This window comes from Scedosporium apiospermum, assembly GCF_000732125.1.
Source record: "Scedosporium apiospermum strain IHEM 14462 chromosome Unknown SEQ_SAPIO_0077, whole genome shotgun sequence".
In the NCBI taxonomy this organism is placed as follows: Eukaryota; Fungi; Ascomycota; class Sordariomycetes; order Microascales; family Microascaceae; genus Scedosporium; species Scedosporium apiospermum.
In genome coordinates this window covers 801,621-822,776 of record NW_015971778.1, presented here as the reverse complement: position 1 = coordinate 822,776, position 21,156 = coordinate 801,621, and the positions used below count along the sequence as shown (strand labels likewise).

Sequence of the window (21,156 nt, the reverse complement as noted above, 5' to 3'; positions counted from 1 at the left end):
CATGACAAGGCGAATCGAGGAAGTTGAGAGGGCTCTTAATGAGTTTCGCAACAAGTTCTAGAGCTCGGCATGTTCGCTCCGGGCCGGGCCGGAGAACGGAGCAAGGGTGTGTCGATGATACCTAAATAGAGCAGAAGAACGTGGGGTAGAGTTAGCAGAAGTAGTCCTCGAAGTTGGACATGACCTGACGGCTAGATACATAAATGCAATCTATTATTTATCGTTGCCTCACTCGACATCTACTCTTAGGGTTCCTACAGCAATTAGAAACGGCCAAGTAAATAAAGTACTCTTCAGCCTCTTCGTCGGTCCTGTTGACCGGACAAGAATACCCCAATCTGAGGCGAAGCCACATGTCCAAGTTGTCCTTGCTGAAAACGATTCCGGCCCTCTTGTAGACTCCCTGCATATGGGTGCATATGGGTGCATCGCACATCTTATTGCGCGGCGCGTTCTTGTGTCTTTTTTCTTGTGGAAGCACATCTAGAGTGGACATTCGCCTCACCCCTCCCAACTTCGCGGTTTCGGCATCGGCCGTGCAACGTCGTAATCTCTCTAGTGCACAAGCTCTTCTCCGCATCCATGTTGATCCATCCATCTTGGGGAAGGCCCATCGCACCATCCCTGAAACAGCCTAGGGTGCTGGGGATTTGGTGCAATTTGAGGGGGTGCGGAAGCTTAGCTTCGCAGAGCAGTGAGCCCATGATGCTGCTCATCATGTCATGAAAAACTCCGTCGTGTACCTTTCCTAGCTTGTTCAGGCTTGGATCTACCTCCGATGAACCTCGGTAGCCTCTCAGCTCCGTGCCAGTTTTAAGCAACAATTCCCCATCCATCGAGTCCTCCTTTTCCGACTCTCTCCTGATCATTAATTGCGAGAGGTCAAGGTCGTGACGTCTCAGCTGTCAAATTTATCTTCAATTCATTTCTAGCCTTTTTCTCTTTTCTTTTATATTCCTCTTCACCATCCTTCTTTCTTGCAGAATACAACCACAGATAACACCCACAGCCTAATAATGGCAGGTACCAATCTACGAGCCACGCTCGTAGCGCTCTTCGCCATCTTCTTGGCGTCCACCTACGGGCCGGACGTGTATCGGTGCCTCAAAACCGTCGGCCTCCTCCGCAAGCTCGAGAACACCGCCGTCGCGAGCTCGGCAGATTTTGTCCGGATCGAGGACACGGCGCAATGCGAAGACGTCCATCTCCATGAGCCTAGCGGTCTGCTGTTCACCGCCTGCGAGGATACCATTGTGCCGCGATCGAAATGGTTCCCGCCGTTGGCGAATTTCGACGATCCGAGCATTGCAGCAACTTCTCAGGGCTCTATTCATGTCATCGATCCAAAGGTGGGCTCAAGACGATAGCAATCATCCCTTAGACAGATGCTGATAAAATCCATGGTGCTAGACCTTCAAGTCCCAAAGGCTCGCTATCGACAACTTCAACGGCCCCTTCATTACCCACGGCTTTGACATAGTCGCCGACCCCGAGCAGCCCGAGGACGCCGTCTACATATTTGCCGTCAACCACGTCCCCAACCCGGAATACGTCGCCGCCAAAGCTTCCAAGGAAGGCTCCCAGGACCCCAACACAATCCCCGATAAGGCGCATTCTCGTATCGAGCTCTTCCACTACGTCATTGGCGACTCGTCGGTGAAGCACGTCCGCACAATCAGCCACCCTCTGATTCAGACGCCCAACGACGTATATGCGCAGAGTCCAAACTCCATCTTCGTCACCAACGATCACTACTATCGGGAGGGCCATATGCGTGCTGTTGAGGACTTGCACTACCGAGCGAAGTGGTCTACGACGATCCATCTGCAAATATCTGAGCTCGAATCGTCTGATGCAACCGCCGGCGTCACGGGGAGAGTAGCGGCAGAAAACCTCCACAATAACAACGGCCTCGGTCACGGTCGAACTCCCGACGAGATCCTCATCGCCAGCTGTGTCAGCGGCACGATGCACATCGCCAAGCTGCCCGCCGACCCGACCACTTCCAACATCACAGTCGTGGAGGACGTCATCGTCGACACCATCGTCGACAACCCCAACTATTTCGCCGACCCGTACGCCAAGAGTACCGGCGAGAATAAGAGCGGGTACTTGCTGCCCGGCCTCTCTCACGCCATCAACATCGGGCATAATATCCACGAGGCCGAGGCTGTGGACGGCGCCATGGTGTACTTTGCGCAGAAGGATCCTGCAGTCCCTGGGGGCTGGAAGAAGAGGCTCATTTTTGCGGATGATGGAACGAGGCTTCGGTCTGTGAGCGCGTCGCTGATGGTTGCGATCGATCCGGCGGAGAATGATGGGAAGCGGCAGGCTTGGTTGTTTGCTACCGGGTTCGTGTCGAGCAACATGATTGCTGTCAAGGTGGATCTTTAAGTGCAAGATGAAATCCTGGATCGGAGCACGATGTAACCATTTCCCAGTCGAGCTTGGCAGCTGCTGGATAGGTACTAGACTACTAAGGGTTAGAGGTTCGCGTCAAAAAGGCTTGAAAGGACAGCATCTGTGCATCCCTGAAATCGACGGCACATAGTGGCTGATATAATTGAAGTAAGGGCTTATAGAGTCAACCATTGACTTGAACATGGTGGAATTGCTCCGTGTTTGAGGCCGTGATGGAAACCGGACCCAACTGGAGCTACAATAAACTTGATAGAATATAAATATTGGCCTCCTAGACTAAACCTGATTCAAGTTCACGTCCGTACGTCACGATGCGCGTCAAAATAAGCTCAGGGTAAGTCCAATTCAACCTGGTTAGGCATATCACAAACTCCTAATCCAGCTCCAGTCTACGGATATCTATCTATCTTCCTCCTTCCTCTCCTCTCCAAAATACTTCTTCTCCCCTCCTCACCCGCGAAGTCTCTAACCTTCAAGTTATCGTGAGGCCCCGCTTCTCCGCATCGCGTCTCTTAACTTTCTTTCATTATTTCATCTCTCTGGATACCGTTCATCGCCCTTCTCATCCCTTAGGAGTATCTGATCATCCCTGGAACGACCAATTAAACCGGTATCTCTTGTGAACACCTTCTCGATCATTTCCCCCTCAAATCCCCAGTTTGGCTCAGTCAAGATCTGCTGGACCAAAAGCCTGGTTGTCGCCTCTTCGAGAACTCTATTTCTCGTCTTCTCGTGGATCAATTTTTCTCGGAAGACTCGAATCACCTAGACACGACGTTGGAGAACGCTCATCTTCGCAAGACGGATCTTTCCTTTGGGTTTTTCCTATCTTGTTCTTTCCTGGTGTCGCTCGCTCTAAGCTTAACCTACGTCTAATTCCCCTTTTGACAGCCCTGGTTCTCGAATCCGGTGAAACAAAAGCGATCAACAACAACCTATCAAAGTACCGCGTCTACTCAGAACCGGAGACAAGGACTTAACCGCTCATTGTCTGGAAAAAGGCTCATCCAAATCAATCCTCGACTCGACTCGACTCGACTCGACTCGACTCCTACCCAAGAGTTAATTTCAGCGACGCCTTATCATAACCGAGAAGTACCGAATTCTAGCCCGAGATGTCGACATCTACTCAGAATGGTCCGAGTTCACTCTCGAACGGACAAATCGGAACGGGTCTAAACGCCGAGACCGATTCTTCAAACCAGACGCTCGTGGCGGCCATTTCCAAACTCAACATCGCCCCGTATTCTCGGGCAACAGCCAATCTCGACGAGCAACCCTTCAGATGGAGGGGATCGAGGGAATACACCTGATTCGCTAACACCTCGAGCGCCGTCAGCTATCGAGAATCTTCCGGTAGAGCTACTCCTCATGATTAGCCGAAAGCTGTTCCCAGAATGCCGGGCCTGCTTAGCACTCACCAGCCGTGCCATGCTCGCTGCCCATGGCACCTGTGTCCTAAATCTGAGCCGTGAACACGGCCATAGGATTGGCTTCCTGCGCCTGCTGGAGAAAAAAAGGCGCGCTGCCGTCACACATTCTCTGTCCATATTGCTCGGTCTTCCATCGACCCGTCGTGCCCACGTTGTGGGTCTCCGGGGACCCGAAACGCCTTCATTACAGGGCTCCAGGAGGGCGCCGGCGGTGCGAACAGAAGGCGGCCAGCTTGCCCTGCGACGTTTCTTTCTCGACCGTTGCGGCGATTGCGAGGCCCGCCAGACTCTCGCTAGGCGTGTTCCCACCGGCGATACTTGATACATCTGTCCGACATGGACCCGAAGATGGGAACCGGCCACTTATCCGAGTCTATACATCATGCAAGGTTGTGGACGGGCACGTCCTACTGCGAACGGGGACGTGCTTATATTCCCGGTCTTCGGGGATACACGCGTTAAGGGCTACGGCTAGGCTCAGAGAAATATTGAACCGCTCGCATGGTGCCCTTGGGCAAATTTGCCGGCATAGGCGACGGACGGAGGCCTATGATTTTATCCTGCCGGACCCCAACCAGACCATCGGGCAATTCGCTGAGGCTAAGCAGGTCTGTCTGTGGTCGCACCCACTGGGCTGTTTGAAGCAGGAATGCGGAATCCTTCCCTATTCCCTTTCAGCATCCCAAGTTTGTCGAGTCTGCCCGACTAGTTACCTGGCTGAGAAAAAGGACGTTCCAGGTCCTAGCGGACATTCACGGCAGAGGGCCGTCGTGGTGACAACCTGGCACGACCTGGGTCCGGGTGAAAGCCCCTATGATAACGAATGGTTACTCTTCAAGGGTTGGGCCTACAGGGCCCCTGTCGGCCGTCGGTATGACGCCTATGACGCCGCCATAAGAGCTCTGCAAAGATCGAACAGGTGCTGGTCTTGGATACGTGTATCAAGTTTCCTAATCTTGATATGGGAAACCCCGAGACTATGCGGTTCGGCAATCATGATGAGACTATCATTGCATATGTATGATATGTATAATAGGAGCCATTCCCGCGGGGGAGGCGGAGGGGGGAATACGGGAGTTGCAACGCACAAGAGAACTAGTCCTTAACACCGGGCTGCATTGTGAGAGAGTACCACAAGAAATTGAAATACCATAGATACTCGTACCTCAGATAAAAGAAACGAAAGAATGCGCATGCAGATCACACCGAACGACCCCAACCAGACCCTCCGCCTTACCTCTTCAGATATTAGTGCGACATTCCAAAAGGATAACCCGTCTTTCACGAATCATAACAGCCGTAGCAGCGATCCAATACGCGCCCACAAAGAAGCAAAAGCCTACGTTCTAGAAGGTGGCTGCGCTTCGGTTTCACGGATCGCCCCGGGGCTTCCCTCTCCTCTATATCCGGACGTGTCCAACATCCAACAGCGGTCTGCTTCTAGCGATTATGTAGGTCGGCTGTGGCGAGGAACGATCGCTCCTTTCTTCTTTCCTGGCAGGGCTGAGCCTCTCATGTGATACTCCTTGATATTGTCTTAGTGTCCGCCGGCAAAGGTGTGGATGGGCGCTGCATGGTAGCAGGAGACTGGCCCCCGCGAAGTTGGTCATCAGATGAGGATTGGGCTCAGCCTCAAAAGGGGCATCTGGGCTATCGGCACGCGTCCCGACCTGGCCGTCGCTAAAATGTTCCAGTCTGTGTTTTCCCCTACATTGTCCGTCGTCGTAGGCGGGAATTGAGCTCCTCGTTGCTGGATCACTATAACCCGCATCGCCCACCGCTAGCACAGCCTACGTCATTCACATCGACGCTCTGGGGGAATGAGTGAAGAATTCAATCATCGGAAGAAAGGGGAAAGGGAGGGGCCGGTGTTGCGACTGCTATGGATATCGACAGTGTCGTTATTGATATTGTGTCTTCAGTTATGGAGAGGTCATCAGATAAGAGAGATGAGAGGCCAGACTAGGTCGATACAGGAACTATGTCCCAACGCTGATAGAGCCGAAGGTGAAACTAGATAGTGGCAAATGCGACACTAGGACCCCCCGTCCCGGTGCCTGTCCCTCGATCTTCCCTATTAATAATACCTTTGAGTGGCGGTGGAAAACAACTAAGGTGCATATTCCTCTTCCCATATTTCATCTCTGAACAGCCAGTACATGCCGTCGTTTTGGGTTGAGAAGCTCAAGCAAGTAGCAGATTTCTACTATAATATACGGTCTTCCATCATAGTAGACCGCCCAGTTCCTCAGCGTCAAGCTCTCATACATGCTTACATTACGATCACTTCGCTTCACGCGTGGGGGTGTCGTCCAACACACTGTTTTTCGCATCCTCAAGAATGCAGTCGCCGCCTTCCAGGCAGGACCCATCATATCATTCATCTAAAGAAAATCAAAGTATAATCCCAATGTTCCCAGGTACGCCGGCCGTCCCGACCGGATAACTGCAAAATGAACCGCCGGGTATTTCAGAAATGCAACAAATTTGACGGATATATCCCAATGTCCCCAGATACGCCTTGGCCGTCCCGACCAGAGTCATAACTAGACATTTCATGACAGATAAAAAAGAAATTGAGTCATATATAAAACACACATGTGGGTGGAGAGGTTTAGTGCCGCTTAGACCTTCTCCATGGTCTCGACCTCGATGCTCTTCTTCTCGCTCTCGGAAGAGCTCGTGCCGGTACAGATGTAAGTCCTGAACTTGCGAGCAGGGAGTTTGGCGTAGAACTGTGAAGGGGGCAGTTGAGTTAGCGGGCATCGAATAGCAGTGAGGGGGGAGGGGACGAAATTTACCATCTCATCGATCTCCTCAAGGGTCCTACCCTTGAGTTCAGGGAGGAAGAAGTAGACCCAGACGGCGGCAATGATGCAGGAAGGTGCCCAGATGAAGCCATATCGGGGACCCCAGTTGAGGGAACTGGGGTTAATGAAGTAGGGGGCCGTGAAGGTGGTGAGCCAGGCGCCGAAGAAACCGACGGCGGCGGCGAGACCGAAGGTATAGGATCGGAGACGCTGAGAGGGGATCTCACCACCGGCCAACCAGGCGTAGGGGGCAATCATACCCTGGAGTTTGGTCAGCTTACTCTTGTGAAAGGGGAAAAAAAAGGAAAAAAAGAAGAGTAGCAAACTCACGTTGTAGCTCATCATGTACAGGCAAGATAGAGCGACAACGACCTTGCCGGTAGTCGAGGTACCAGGGTTCTTGTGGTACACGATAGCAATAATGAGCTGAAGGATACAACAGCCCAAGAGACCAGTGGCAAGGAGCACACGGCGACGGCCGTAGCGCACGACGATGAGCGAGTTAAGAAGAATGGCAATGATGCCAATGGTGCTCAGGACGTTGCTCATGGCGAACGGGTCGCTGACTTTGGCCATGGTGAGGAAGTACGCCTTGTACGCAATGATGAACATAGAGCCCGAAGCAGCCTGGAGCGTCACGGCGCAGACGGCCAGGATGGTACGCCTCCTGTCGACGGGGTCCCTGAACATATCCCAGATACCGACGCCGCTGGTGGTTTCCTTCTCCTTCTCGATGGCGGACTTGATCTCGCGGGCTTCGCCCTCGGCATCCCAGCCGACAGGGCGGAGCCAGCTGAGGGACTTGACGCCGTCTTCGTACTTGTCCTGGAGGATGAGCCAGCGGGGGGACTCGGGGATGAAGAACATGGCAACGGTGAGGAAGGTAGGCACGACGTAGATGATACCGAGGGGGATGAGGTAGGAAGACTTGTCGGGGCGTTTAGCGGTAGCCCAATCGATGATGGTGCCGACGAGGGTGCCCTAGAAAGTTTCATCTGTCAGTTTGCTTGTCTGCCCAATCCCACCCAACAGCATTACCATGCGAGATACATACAACGGAGGTGAAGAACTGAAACACCGTGAGGAACAGTCCACGATACTTCGCAGGGCTAGACTCCTGGATGTAAAGCTGAGAGAAAGTCATGAAGTAACCGTTGGCCAAACCGATCAGGAATCGGCCGGCGTAGAGGGCACCAATGGATGTGGTGGTCATCATGATAATATTCGAGACGGCACAGAGCAGACAGGCGAGCCAGAGGCAGTGCCTACGGCCGAGCTTGGCAGCGGCGACGCCGGCGAGACCGGAGCTGATGAAGGCGCCGAGGGTCATGAGGGAGGAGATGAGCTGTTGTCGGGTGGTCTGGATGTTCCAGCCATTTGGAACCTTAGGGTCTTCGTAGCCGAAGATCTGGAAGGAAAGAAAATTCCCCGTCAGTACGGTTTCAATTGATCGCTTCCGTTGTCGCTCCTCAATTGGATGCAGAGAAGAAGTTTACCTTCAGGAAGCCCACCATGGCCTGGAGACCTCCGATCAACCCGAAATCGACACCATACTGGAAGGGCGAAAGGATCATGACACCACAGGCCAGGAACACCTTCCAATGGGCCTTCCAATTATCCGCGTTAGCGGTCGTCATCTTGGGGATTTGTGCGTCGGCTGTTAAAAGAAGAGAAGGTGTAGTTGAGAAGGATAGGGGTAGACAAGAGGGTCCAGTGAGATTTCCTCTTTCCCTTGAAGGCTTTTCTTCTTTTCACCAAGGAGGTAAGTAGTCTACAAAAAACCAACACATTGTGGACTGGCTGTCCCAATTTTATAAGCAAAAAGCTATGACCAGTCGAAAACGAAGGGCGTATCATTCACTTGACTCCCAATCCTCCTCGAAGTGCCGGTGTCCCAAGCACTGCGGACCCCTGGCCATCCTAGAGCCTCTTTGGGCACAGAATGGAACATTGCCGCCTCACCCGGTTAGCCTTTCCCAGCATCCTAGCTAGATAAAGGTTAGGGCAACGCGGGGTACGGGGTATCCCCAGCACTACCCCACACCGGGAGATGGGGAGGATAGCTCTGAGTGGTTGTTAATCAAAGATGACCTAGTTTTATTGGGGTAAATAGCTTTGGCGAGCTTGCTCAATGTGATGCTGGTCATGTGGAGCCTGTTTCGTGATCCAGTCTATCGGACTCAAGCACCCGAAATGGAGGCCAATGCGAGCACGAGCTCCAGTGCGTTCTTAAAGGCAATAAAGGGATAAGGGATCACCAGGGGTACTAGAGGGATATTATCCAGGAGAAAATGCTCCTAAGCTGCTGGGCATAATATCATAACCATAGTTCTTCACTTACCTTGGGGCGATAGAGAAATTCTCGCGCCGCAGAGATGCGCAGGTCAAGCCGGACTCTGGGCAAGTGAGTTCGAGCTTATCGGGATTATTTCTCACAGAATACTCCTAGCCTGGAACAGAGGTGTCGTGTGAAGCACGAAGGAGTTCCTTTTGGCTGCATTGACGTTTTCGGGATACTCGAGATAGTGTCGGCAGTCGACTAGAGCCTCGTACCATTTACGCGGCTATTGAGTGGGGGACAGCTGAACCTCACAGCAGATCTTAGGGCGGGCACCCTGACTCGTAAGGACTTCGATTGCATTGTTAGATTGATTTCTTGAGATGTAGGTCAGCAACGTAGGGCAGTCCATTACACTCAACCCGACGTCTACGAATTCCTTTATGGGGGGCTAACTCAACCAAGTAGCGAGCTGGAAACCTACATCCTTGCGGGTGTGTAGACACCCTTGCCCCAACTTTACAGGATGATGATCAATACCAGGTTAAGATCTAGCATAATGTATCAAGCCGAGATTGGGAGAGTATCTTGCCGTCCAGGGTTTACAATAATGGAGTGGGTAGTAGTATTAACAGGTAGGAAATAAACTGAGCCGCATGCGCTGCAAGGACGGCATGAAGCGAGACACAACTTATTCCGTAGACACAGCCTTTCCTATCCAATTGACTGTCTCATGGTGGGAGCTTGGCATGGGGGGACGTTGGGGTAGCTCATTCCCGAATCGAGACTTCATATGCTTTTTGTGGCAGGGACACGAGACAGGCACCGACTTCAAAGGAAGAGGCCGAGTATATTGCCCCAAGATGCGTTATACCGCTTAACCTATTCATCAATCTATCTTATGATTGTGTCCCTCGACAAAATATGCCGAGGAAAACAAATCTGAAGAGGAGACGGAAGATTGCCGTTCCGTTGACCTGAGATGACGTCCGAGGAGAGAACATCGAATTGTTTGATGATATTCATGCTTCGGATATATTGGACAGCTCTGAATAAATAATTATCCCGCGTAACCCGGTAGACAGCTCCCTGATGCAAAACGAGGTCAGGCCTATTTCTCCCCTTCGGCATATAGCATGTCTTTCCGACAGAAGATAGGGCACGGCTATTTGGCCGTTTCTGCCCTTCGCTAGCATAATTCCGATAGGAGCCCGGTTTCTCTCACCCCCCACTACTGGCTTGAGGAAGAGATCGGAGAGAATCTTCCATTAATATTCCCAGTAACGTATCAAATTAGTATATGATATATATTAAGGGGGATGCGGATACCTCCTGCAAACCCAGCCGCTAGTCACATTTAGGATTCGATAGTGCCCGTTTCCTCGCATTTCTAGTGACAAGCCCTCTGCAATCCCAATTCGACCCTATCCACTCCACAAAGCCAAGGACGGAACCAAGGACGGAACCTAGTGCCGATATCAACCAAGTTTTACGCCATGGCTCATGCATTTACACTGTTTCCAGACGATCCCTCTGGCTACACGAATGGCCTCAAGTCGGACGACAGAGCCAAATATCCCAACACTCCATTTTTCCAAGGTCCGCTAAAAGTTTCCCGAGTAGAATGCGACGTCTTCGAGCTCGAGACGTCTGGGGAAATCCCCAAGGACATCAACGGCACGTTCTACCGCGTGCAGCCCGACCCCCAGTTCCCGCCCATGTTCGAAGAGGATGTCAACTTTAGCGGTGACGGAAACGTGACGGCGTTCATCTTTCAGAATGGTCACGTCGACTTGAAGCAGCGATACGTGCAGACCGACCGGTTCAAGGCCGAGAGGCAGAACCGCAAGGCTATGTTTGGGAAATATCGTAACCCGTACACGGACAGTGAAATGGTCAAGGGCATCATCCGGACGGTGTCGAATACCAACATTTACTTTTGGCGCGGTGCCTTGCTGGCGTCTAAAGAGGATGGCCCTCCGTACGCCATGGATCCGACGACGCTGGAGACCATCGGGCGGTATGATTTCGAAGGACAGATGAAGGCTCCCTGCTTCACGGCTCACCCCAAGATTGACCCTGAAACGGGTGAAATGGTCGCATTCGCCTATGAGGCAGGTGGCGATGCGCACGATGCCTCGTGCGATATCGTCGTCTGGACATTCGATCCCGTCACGGGGAAGAAGACCGAAGAGACGTGGTACAAGGCTCCCTTTTGTGGCATGATTCATGACTGTGCCTTGACCAAGAACTACCTCATCCTTCCCATGACTCCCATCGTGGCGGATCTCGAGCGGATAAAGAAGGGTGGTAATCACTGGGCCTGGGACCCTACGAAGGATCAGTGCTACGGAATTGTACCGCGCAGAGGTGGAAAGCCTGAAGACATCGTCTGGCTTCGGGCTGACAATGGTAAGTTATTCCTTGCCGTGTCTTACTATCTTATCATGCTTCTCCACTCTTCCTATCTTTTTTTCATGGACTGAGATGCTAATGCGCCGGTCACTCTTTATCAGGCTTCCACGGCCATGTCGCTGGTGCGTACGAAGATGAACAAGGGCAGATCGTCTGCGACTTGACAGTAGCAGACGGCAACGTCTTCTTCTGGTGGCCACCCGACAACGCCGGCCCCGACGCCGTCCAAAAGTCCCTCCCCCAACGGCAACGCCTAATATCAGACACCTTCCGCTGGGTATTTGACCCAAAGAGTCCCACAGATACTCGCGTCACTCCCTTCAAGCTCTACGGGACCAATGGCGAATTCTCCCGCATCGACGACCGTTTCGTGACGAAGCGATATAGCCATTTTTGGCAGTTGCAGTCTGACAAGACGCGCCACTACGATATCCAGAAGTGCGGACCTCCTGCGGGAGGCCTCTGGAACGTCATCGGCCACTACAACTGGGACACGGGCGTCAAAGATGAGTATTTCGCCGGACCTACCTGCACTTTCCAGGAGCCCGTATTCGTGCCCAAAGCAGGCGAGAGTGCCGAGGGCGAGGGCTATCTCATGGCTCTCCTCAACCATCTCGACGTGCAGCGCAACGACTTGGTAATTTTCGACGCTCTTAACCTCGCCAAGGGGCCGATTTGTGCGCTTCATCTGCCTGTGAGGATGAGGATGGGACTTCACGGAAATTTCGTACCCCAGAACGACATTGACGACTGGAATAAGCGGAGGCAAGGGGATGAGGGACCGGTACGGATTGCCACGGAACCGTTGGCGTGGCAGGCGAAGCTAGCTCAGGAAAGGGGGGCAAATGGGGTCAATGGCTCCGGTTGATTTGCTATTCATGGAGGTGCTTGCATCCAATTGAGATTTGGGAAACAGCTTTATTTCCTCTTATGGCTAGGCTAGTCTTGTTGAATGTTACGAACTTTTGTCAATATTGACTTTGATGGATCCGACATCTTGGTCCCATAAATCTTTACCAAGTACCAAGCCTGAAGCTCTCCAACTATTGCCCGTGAAGCCGTACACTACAGGGGAAGATGCACCTAGCGTCTACGGAGGGGGTAATATTTCAATGGCTTAACGGGCTGAGATAGCAGGTCGTTCAGTAATACTAGGTTAAAATGATTTGTTATCTGTCTCTGCTCGAGAGCTATCCTCGATGTTCCTGGTCGGGGGTACTGCAAAATCTAAGTCAATACAATCTTCGGCCTTCGTCCGCGAGACCCCTTCCCGACAGGTTTCGGATCCTGATGTGCCGATTGCAGGGATCGAGAGGTGTAATCAGGATTATACTCGTGAGGGCAAACCGTGATTACCATCCCCAAGCCAGCACCAAATATTCCCGATGACCATACGACGTAGTTGCAACTGGCAAGCGATAGCCACATCATCGGAAGCATCACGCCCTCAACTTCTCCGTAATATTCTAGCACTATATTTGGCATCGGTTAGCTCGGGCCGTAGGCTCTCGAAGCGATGGAAGCAGGTCAAAGCTATCAAATCCCCACACAGGGCTCCCCCCAGGTCCCTCATCGGAACCATCTTACCGAAGGCTCGGCACTCAGCTTCCTGAGCTCGGTGAGGGGTATCCGCAACCCCTTTCGGACCGGCCTAGAACGAAACGAGAACATAAAACTAGCTACCCCAATGATTCCCTCCAATTGCAAGTCCCATTAGAGTACGGCGAACCAGAGTTGCACCTTGAGCTAATAGCGTACCTGTTCATTTTCTGGGGTACTGTGCCTAGCCATTTTCTGCTTGTTTCTTAATAATTTCTTTGTCACGGATTGAGTCACTCCTAGCAACTATGGGTGACGCTATCATCAAGCTTGAGCAGACTGTCGAGGCTCTGCGAAAGGAGGTTATTCGTCTCAGTGGTACGTACGGCCTTTCATCAGTGTTCCCAACAAAGAAAAGAAGCTGGTTTTTGACATTTTTGCCATAAACAAAAAAGATCAGGAAGAGATCCGAAAGCTCCAGTACAAATATGGCTACTACATTGACAAGTGCCTGTACGAAGAGGTACGTGTTGAATGGTCTTCTGCGTCATTTCGGCCTCTCCTTTTTCTTCGCACCAGTTAGACGGACCGGACCCTGGTCAACTACACCCAGCCACTTGCATCCTTTCCAGCTTGGCATCGGCGTTTGCAAGAAATGCACAATAATTTATCCCAAAATTCCACAGCTTGCTAATCACGTTCTTAAAAAGGTCGTCGAGCTCTTCTCAGAATCCCCCGATACCTACGTCCAATTCCTCGGCGGCCGCTACCGCACCAAAGCCGGCGTCCGCCGCCTCTACGTAAACCGCTTCGCCAAATTTTTCGTCGGCGGTCGCAACGGCCCCGTGCACGGCTTCCTCCTTGATCACCCGCAGATGCAAGGCATCATCGACGTCGACTACTCCCAAGCCGACAATGGCACGGGCGCCGGGGCGATCGCCAAGGCCCGGTTCCGATCTCTTATGCAGGCCGGCGTGCATGTTAGCCAGGCGGCGAAGCATCCGCGTGGCGTGTGCCAGTGGTTCGAGGGCGGGGTCTACGAGAATGAGTTCATCAAGGACGCGGATGGGACGTGGAGGATTTTGAAGCTGAGGTACTTTCCGTTTTGGCATGGGGATGTCGAGCATGGTTGGTCGTACAAAGTTGCGGGTTTCGTGCCGTTCATGTCGACGACATTCCCTGAGGATACTATGGGGCCGGACGAGCTCGTGGGCGAGGATCAGTGCATGATGTGGCCTGACACGCGAGTGGTGCCATTCCATTATAACCATCCGGTTACTGGGAAGCCTGTGGTTGATGTGGACATGCAGGCACCGCAGTACGGGGAGGATCCGGGGAGCTATAAGCCTGCGCTGAAGCTTGATGTTTAGCGTATTTATGGTGTGTGTACATATGGAAACATTGAGTATGTTATTCGAATGACCAAGAAAAGCCGCGTGCAATGCAGAAGTCTTGCCCTTCCTTGTATTTTGGATGCAGCTACGTGACGTCTGTCTTGGGGCGTTTGATGCCGAGTAACACATCTACATCCTCGACGTTCACCTTATGAAGTTGGCGTGGAGTAGCATCTCCAACTCTTCGTTTTTTTCGCTAGCCACTTGAGATCCCCAGTTTAACATCGAGAGAGACATTTAGCAACGGAATGAATAACAGGAACCCTTGTTATATGCTCGTATGTCCCAGAGAAATCAGTATCTGAAGGGGGTGGAAAGACTCAGATATAAGTCATTAAAGTCTACTTTCAAAACGAGAAAATACTCAAAAAAGAATATAAAACCTAAAGGAGAGAAGAAACGCAAAAATCACCAAATAAAAAAGCTCATCAACCTACTAACGTACGAGACAGGTGATCAAGAAAGAAATAAGATTGAGATAAAGAAGTAATAAAACAAAAAGCTCACTCGCATCCGCTCCCAGGATCGAATCCTGGTTGCTTCCGCGAGCTACGAGAATTGCAATTTTCTAACATTCTGAGCGCTCCAATGACCACACGGCCATCGATCGCAGTATCGCCACTGCTTGCGCTGCTCGGTTGGAAGTTCCTTTCAAGATCTCATATATAAAGAAATGGCTATTCTCCTACAAATTCATGAGGAAAGAAGTCCCAGGCCCGCTCCTGCCTTCCACAAAACCAGCCGCAACTCGGCGTTAACAAGATTCCTCAACATTCGATACCGGAACAGCACTGTTTCTACTATCACAGCTCGAGAGGGAGCTTGAAGAGCCTGATTGCATTTGTCCTGCCTATGATCTCCTTCTGATCCTCGGGCAAATCAATGTCCTTCCACCAGTCCTGGGCCTCCTTGATATCGTCGTAAGGGTAGTCTGGCCTCATTCGTCAGCGAGCTCTTCACTGGCCAGGAGCAAGATACACATACCAATGGAGTAGAGGCACCTCTCAACACCAACCTCATTGATGCAGTACTTGAGACCCTTCGTGTTGAAGTTGCCTGAAGTCGTGAGCGAGATGTTATGCGTAAAGTAGTAGCTATAGTCCTCCTTGGACGGCCGTGACGCCTTCTTCACCGGTTTGTTATACCAGTGATCCGCTCTCCAAAGATTGAACGGAATCCTATCCAATTGTTAGTAACTATCACTCTTTTCACAAAAAAAAAAAAAAAAAAAAAAAAAATCTTAGCCTATAGATGATGGTACTCACCCCTCTCCAAGATGTCCACAGACAACCTGCACCTTGGGAAACTCATCAAATACACCGCTCGACATCAGTGCATATAAGTGAAAGCTCAAATCTAGATGGAACTGCACAGCAGCCCCGACGAGATGCTTCCTGTCCCCATACTTCGCTCCCTTCTCCAACTCCGGGTTACAGGGATACCTCGGATGCATGTAAACCGGCACATCGAGCTCCTGCACTGTCTTCCAAAACGTCCGATACTCCTCTTCGTCGAAATACTTCTTCCCACTCCCATCCGCGCTGGTACTCTGGTAATCGTTCAAAATCGCCCCAAACATTCCCAGCTCCTTCACAGCCCTCCTCAACTCCGCCGCCGCCTCCGCCGCATCGTGCATAGACAGGGACGCCAGCGCCCCGAATCTCTTGGGATTCTTCTTCACCTCACCCGCAAGCCAGTTGTTGGCCGACACAGCCATCTGCTGAGCTTTAGCGCGGTCCGGTTCGCCCTGGGGTCCCGGGGACGTGACGGAGAGAAGCATGTACTCGACGCCCTCGGCGTCCATCTGTGCGAGGCGGTGGGTGTGGATGTCGGCGAGCTTTTGGGTAAGGGCGTGAGCTATGCTCGAGGAAGAACCCGTGACAATGGCAGCAGGGGCGTACATGGAGGCCGAGTCGCCCAACCACTGCAGGTCGGAGGGGTCGATAACGGCCTCTTCGATGGCGATGGTGCCTTTGGCCATTTTTGCTATGGGATCACTACGTCTGGAAATGGTGCGATTGAGGAGCTTGAAAATCGAAGGCGTCGCTGCTTCACTGCAGCTAGATGATACAAAAGATTTCCTACTTCACGGCATATTCACTTATCAAAAGCTCCTCCTCGCCAGGTTTACAACTCTCGTATCCATGCATGCGATCGGAGACTGAGGAGAGCGAACGGCGTCGGCGTATTGATTCCGTCGGGTTCATCAAGCCGATGCCGTGCAACACGAGCTTCGGTGCGGGCAGTCGGACTCCATCCGCTTAATGTCTCGGATAGATGAGAGGGTCCTTCGCTAGATTTTCTCCGATTCTTTGCAGCCGTTCTCTTTTGTTTCGGGCTTGTGATATATCCATACCCCCGGAAAGTGCAATTTAGGGTAGGAGTATGTACTTATTGCGGTTTCCGACGATTCGCAGATTGCAATACCTTGCATCACGTGGTTCCCATAAGCGAAACGTGACGACAACAGTCTTCCTGCTTAGTCACTCATCCACCTTCTTCGTCCAGATGATAGCATCAGACATCTCGTCTCACAACCAAAGACGATGACCATGAACTTTTGCTCTCTTTTTCCACTCTCCCTTTTTCCAGACCTCGCCCACAATGTCACAGCAAGTTTACAAGGTGTCGACCCCGCCAGCGGAACCACATCTACCTATTGAAGAAGTTGATGAAACAGCTGGCGTTGGTTCGCCTCTCATGCAGACATTATCGAAGGGAGTCCCCAGGTCAAGAACTCCTTCACGCTCATCCTCACCACAACGGCCTCCATCCATCACCGGGGATCCCTCTCTTGTATCAGCTCCTTCGCCAAGCAATATTTTCTCCGCAAACCTATGTTTGAATTTCAAGCTTGACCTGCCGCCCCCGAGACAAATCGTCGCTGCCCCTGAACTGCCGCCCAGCACACGGCCCGATGGCGGACTTGACCTTCCAGATTTTAGGGGATACCGATTCCTCTCCGATCTGCCACTGGATGACTCGCCTCCAGCCATGAGGTATAAGAACTTTAAGGCTCCACTCCTGCGCAGGTTTCGCAAGCATGACCAACCTGTCTGGTTTCTGAAACGTATGGGCCAGGGATATGAAGGTGTCGTGTACAAGGTTCTGGTTGATCGGAAACGTTTCGCCCTTAAAATTGTGAGTTAATCAACCTCTCACAGTCTAACTGGAATTTATCTGTTGTATATATTATTTGTACTCATTGAGTATTTCTTGCAGTTTTGGAATACCAGATCAAACAGGACCCAGGGCAAGGACATGTCTTTCAAACATTGGCCTTTTCTGAATGAATGTCAAACAGCAGCCAGAATTGAGAAAATCCGATGGGCGATCGGCCACGCGGAATCGCCTATTATGGTAAACGCCAACATATTAGATGACACGGACATGCGGAAAAACATGTGGTGTTTCAGCGAAGAGGGCCAGGAAAACCCAGTCGAGTTTGAAAACGCGGTGCCGATGACTCCCGCCGACACTATCGTCCGCTGCCACGGCTGGCTGAAAATCCCACGCAAGCAACTACCGCCCGATTTTCATTACGCCCGTATACTAGGGAGGCCGGACTGGTACGAAGAAACTACGCACTATTTTGCCTTGGTGTACGACTACGTTAAGAGAAGCCCCCGCGATCGGGAACACTACGTGTTGCAAGAAAACATTGACTTCTTCTACTATTCGGGTTTCACCTACTGGTTCCGACATCCTAACAACTGGCGGGGTGAAAGATTGGTGGATTTTGGGGATCTAGCATCTCCCTTCCGGTTCCGCCCGAAGTGGTATGGGGCTCCGCCGCATTCCACATCTCTGGACTTTTTCAACCCACCGAAAGGGGATACATCAGAAGATGAAAGAGATGGCAACCAACCGGACGGTAAACACTCTAACGACAAGCCAGCCGAAAAGGAGATGGGCAAGGACGAACCCGGGGTAGCTGCGAGTGAGCCCAATGGCGATTGTCAAGATTAGTTGCTTTGGACTGGATCCGAATTCATCCTACTCCACCCTCTTCTCCTTTACCTCCTTATTACTTCCCATGATTATCTGAGACTGGCTCCAGAGAAATTTGTATCCTTGCACTGTTGCCTCTTCTTTCTTGCCGCCTTGCAGCCACCTAGTTGACGATAGATGCGTGCTCATGGTTACTGTGCTATCGTCCGCCCATTTTCAAGGGCATAGGCCGTCTGTGGCCGAATCATGCACCGAGCGATGCGAGCAGTCTTGTCGTTCTCTGCAGGAAGATACCGTATCACATATCACAAGTATTTCAAATAGCGAGTGATCCTTGAGTGATCCTATAGTGATCTTACAGCATTGGGGCTAACGACTAGGGTCAAGGGATGTATGGGGTCAATACCATCCGGCCTGTTTCATGAATAAACGGGGAGAGAGCCAGCATTACCCTTCAGCCTATCGATTTTTCATTCATTGCTCGGGGAGCCGCCGATGTGGGCCGGGCTGAATGTGTTAAGTCCACAATCCGGCGATGTAACCAATCCGTCGCCTCGTAGCGCGTCCAAACGACACCACAATCCGAGATTTGGGCGGCTAGCGAGACAATTTGCCCAGAACACGTCACCTACGAACAGGCAGGGCATACCTAAATTTAGAAACGAAGTCTGTCGTCGATATTTCGAGCGAGTATTCTCAATGTGGTCCCATTCAGTGGCAGCATAGTCACTCGACACCAAATCCTCTATAACAACGCGAGCCCTCCCTCTGTTCGCCATTGTCTATGCCAGATCCGAACTCATCCTCTCAACAAAGACCATTCGCTCACCTTCAGTGTTCCTGCTTTACATTTTTATATTTATTTTTTTATTTGTTTATTTTTCCCTCACGTTAAACACCTCTTCCTACAATGCCAGTCTCATCGATCCTTTCCTTCTTAACGCAACCAAACCCCAGCCTAGACAACTCTAGACTCCGACCTGGGCTAAACACAAAGACCAGTGTGCCCCTGGACTTCATCTCTACATCGAGGTGGGACGAATTCAATTTTTCGTCTCTTTACACCCAGTTTCGCCCCATATTGGAATCCACGCATGAGTTTTCTGCCCCTTGCGATATTTCATCGAGCGGGTGCCAGATATTCGACGAGGAAACTTTTGAGCATCAGGTGCTTAGTCGAGCGATCATTCCCGCCGTCAACGAGGCACTCGAGGCAACCGCCAGACTCCTATCCGCGAAGTTTGGAAAGACGTTCCCAGTCTGGCAGCTTCGCCGCGGCGGAATATGCATTTACGAGGCTGATCCAAACTCTCGCGCCGACTGGGGCCTGGTTGGCAACGACTTTCTTGATCAGTTTGGTTACTTCTATAATTTCATGCCTGGGGATAGCAAGATATCCTCGAAATGGACTGCACAAGAACTCCATCAACTCTCATCGAAGGGCACAGAAGAGCACAAGTCATTGCCAGTTCAGCAAGTTGCGGGTTACTGCGACAAAACCCGATCGCGATACGGGTTCCTGATTAGCGACTTGCACCTAGCTGTCCTGGAATTTCATCGGGATCGCATCGGAAAGGGCATTGCTGCTACTGCAACACGGCGTGCCGTTCACGCTTCCAGGCAACCGCAGCAGCAGCAGCAGCAGCAGCAGCAACAACAACATCAACGAGGGGTCTCCATTGAGAGTCTTGGTACTGAGATTGTCTCCCTGTCTATCTCCACCCGGGCGCCGACAGATACGGGTGTTTCCGCGGAGTCGTACAAAAGTAACGATCTTGGTGACCCGGTTCATATGAGATACTGCGCAATCCCCTGGAATGCTAGTGGGGAAGTCCGAGTTACCGTACGATTAGCCTTGTTTTGTCTAGCGCTGATAGCTGGATATGGAGAGGGATTGATGAGCTATGAATTCTCGGACCTTAGCTCCTTGTCGCTTGCTACTTTCCCCGATCGCATGCGGGACAACCCGGACAGGTACAAGCCCTCGAGCCGGGATTACGCACCTAATCTGCCCCGTGTCCGAGAAGATACACGTATTACTGCAGACGACAGAGACAGCCCGAGTGATGACGACAGCGACGATGAGGACGATAATGAGGGTGATCTCGATAGTTCTGATGAGAGGCTGGCCCACATGTCTAGCCCCTATCACGTACAGAACGACAAGAGATACGTGAGGCGTAGTGTCGTATTCTTCATCGGAGAGGAAGCCTTTTACCACGACACTGACGGCAGCCGCCGTCGTATCGGAGAGGATGAGCTTGTCTATGATAGAAAGCGGGGTGAATTGGGCTCCTTCCGTGGCGCCGAGTTCACTGCGGAAAATGTTTCGCGGTCGTCGGGCGGGGGAGAGCCGAGCCACAGGCAAGCGAAGCACGGGAGGAGGGAGTCGGATCTTTCAAATACAACTCAGAGGCATAAGCGGGGTAGAGGTGCACGCTAATTGGCACATTACCTTTTCATCATTTCGTCTTTCTTTCTCTCATGCTTGCTTTCTTATCTTGTCTTGTCTTTCCTGTCTTTCGCTCGTTTTTGTTTTCGTTATCTTCTCCTTTTACTTTTCTCGCTATCGAGTATAGTTATTCCGCCTCTCCGCGAATCTATCGTTGTCTTCAACCCCTTGTGTCGTTAGTTGATGTCCCTTCCACCCATGCCTCAAGACCTATGAACAAAGAGAGAGTTTGCCCGGGGGATGACATGTATTGTAACTTTCGTGAGATAAGAAGGGTCCCATCTACCCGAGACGCGGATCGCGTGTGCAATAAATGTGCAATGAACAATGAATAGGCCCAAGAAGATGATGAGAAACAGAATGCAAGTACAGAGTCAGGAGAGCTTGGTCAAAACAACATTAAGGTAAGCTATAGAGGGTGTACTATATCAAAGCAAAGAGTCAAAACTATTCAGACTCTCTC

The 21,156-nt window shown here is 51.5% G+C and overlaps 6 protein-coding genes and 1 pseudogene across 6 annotated transcripts; 5 read left to right on the top strand and 2 right to left on the bottom strand.

Annotated features, from left to right (window-relative positions):
* Positions 1–1,016: 1,016 nt before the first annotated feature.
* SAPIO_CDS1878 (uncharacterized protein) lies at positions 1,017–2,394 on the top strand (the record flags this gene model as incomplete). The annotated part of the gene is made up of 2 exons (XM_016785046.1): positions 1,017–1,349; positions 1,411–2,394. 2 exons carry the CDS (start codon positions 1,017–1,019, stop codon positions 2,392–2,394), a joined length of 1,317 nt encoding a protein of 438 aa, XP_016645343.1.
* Positions 2,395–6,478: 4,084 nt separating this feature from the next.
* On the bottom strand, positions 6,479–8,301 carry SAPIO_CDS1877 (uncharacterized protein; the record flags this gene model as incomplete). The annotated part of the gene is made up of 5 exons (XM_016785045.1): positions 6,479–6,589; positions 6,656–6,925; positions 6,995–7,645; positions 7,719–8,072; positions 8,161–8,301. The coding sequence occupies 5 exons, from the start codon at positions 8,299–8,301 to the stop codon at positions 6,479–6,481; spliced, it is 1,527 nt and encodes a 508-aa protein (XP_016645342.1).
* Positions 8,302–10,438: 2,137 nt separating this feature from the next.
* On the top strand, positions 10,439–12,225 carry SAPIO_CDS1876 (Lignostilbene-alpha,beta-dioxygenase isozyme III; the record flags this gene model as incomplete). The annotated part of the gene is made up of 2 exons (XM_016785044.1): positions 10,439–11,354; positions 11,459–12,225. 2 exons carry the CDS (start codon positions 10,439–10,441, stop codon positions 12,223–12,225), a joined length of 1,683 nt encoding a protein of 560 aa, XP_016645341.1.
* Positions 12,226–13,204: 979 nt separating this feature from the next.
* Positions 13,205–14,266, top strand: SAPIO_CDS1875 (uncharacterized protein; the record flags this gene model as incomplete). The annotated part of the gene is made up of 3 exons (XM_016785043.1): positions 13,205–13,274; positions 13,352–13,419; positions 13,607–14,266. 3 exons carry the CDS (start codon positions 13,205–13,207, stop codon positions 14,264–14,266), a joined length of 798 nt encoding a protein of 265 aa, XP_016645340.1.
* Positions 14,267–15,093: 827 nt separating this feature from the next.
* Positions 15,094–16,271, bottom strand: SAPIO_CDS1874 (2,3-dihydroxybenzoate decarboxylase; the record flags this gene model as incomplete). Its single annotated transcript, XM_016785042.1, has 3 exons — positions 15,094–15,221; positions 15,275–15,468; positions 15,556–16,271. 3 exons carry the CDS (start codon positions 16,269–16,271, stop codon positions 15,094–15,096), a joined length of 1,038 nt encoding a protein of 345 aa, XP_016645339.1.
* A 623-nt stretch (positions 16,272–16,894) lies between these two features.
* SAPIO_CDS1873 (uncharacterized protein) lies at positions 16,895–18,259 on the top strand (the record flags this gene model as incomplete). Its single annotated transcript, XM_016785041.1, has 2 exons — positions 16,895–17,431; positions 17,543–18,259. 2 exons carry the CDS (start codon positions 16,895–16,897, stop codon positions 18,257–18,259), a joined length of 1,254 nt encoding a protein of 417 aa, XP_016645338.1.
* Positions 18,260–19,151: 892 nt separating this feature from the next.
* SAPIO_CDS1872 lies at positions 19,152–20,684 on the top strand (annotated as a pseudogene; the record flags this gene model as incomplete).
* Between the last annotated feature and the right edge of the window lie 472 nt (positions 20,685–21,156).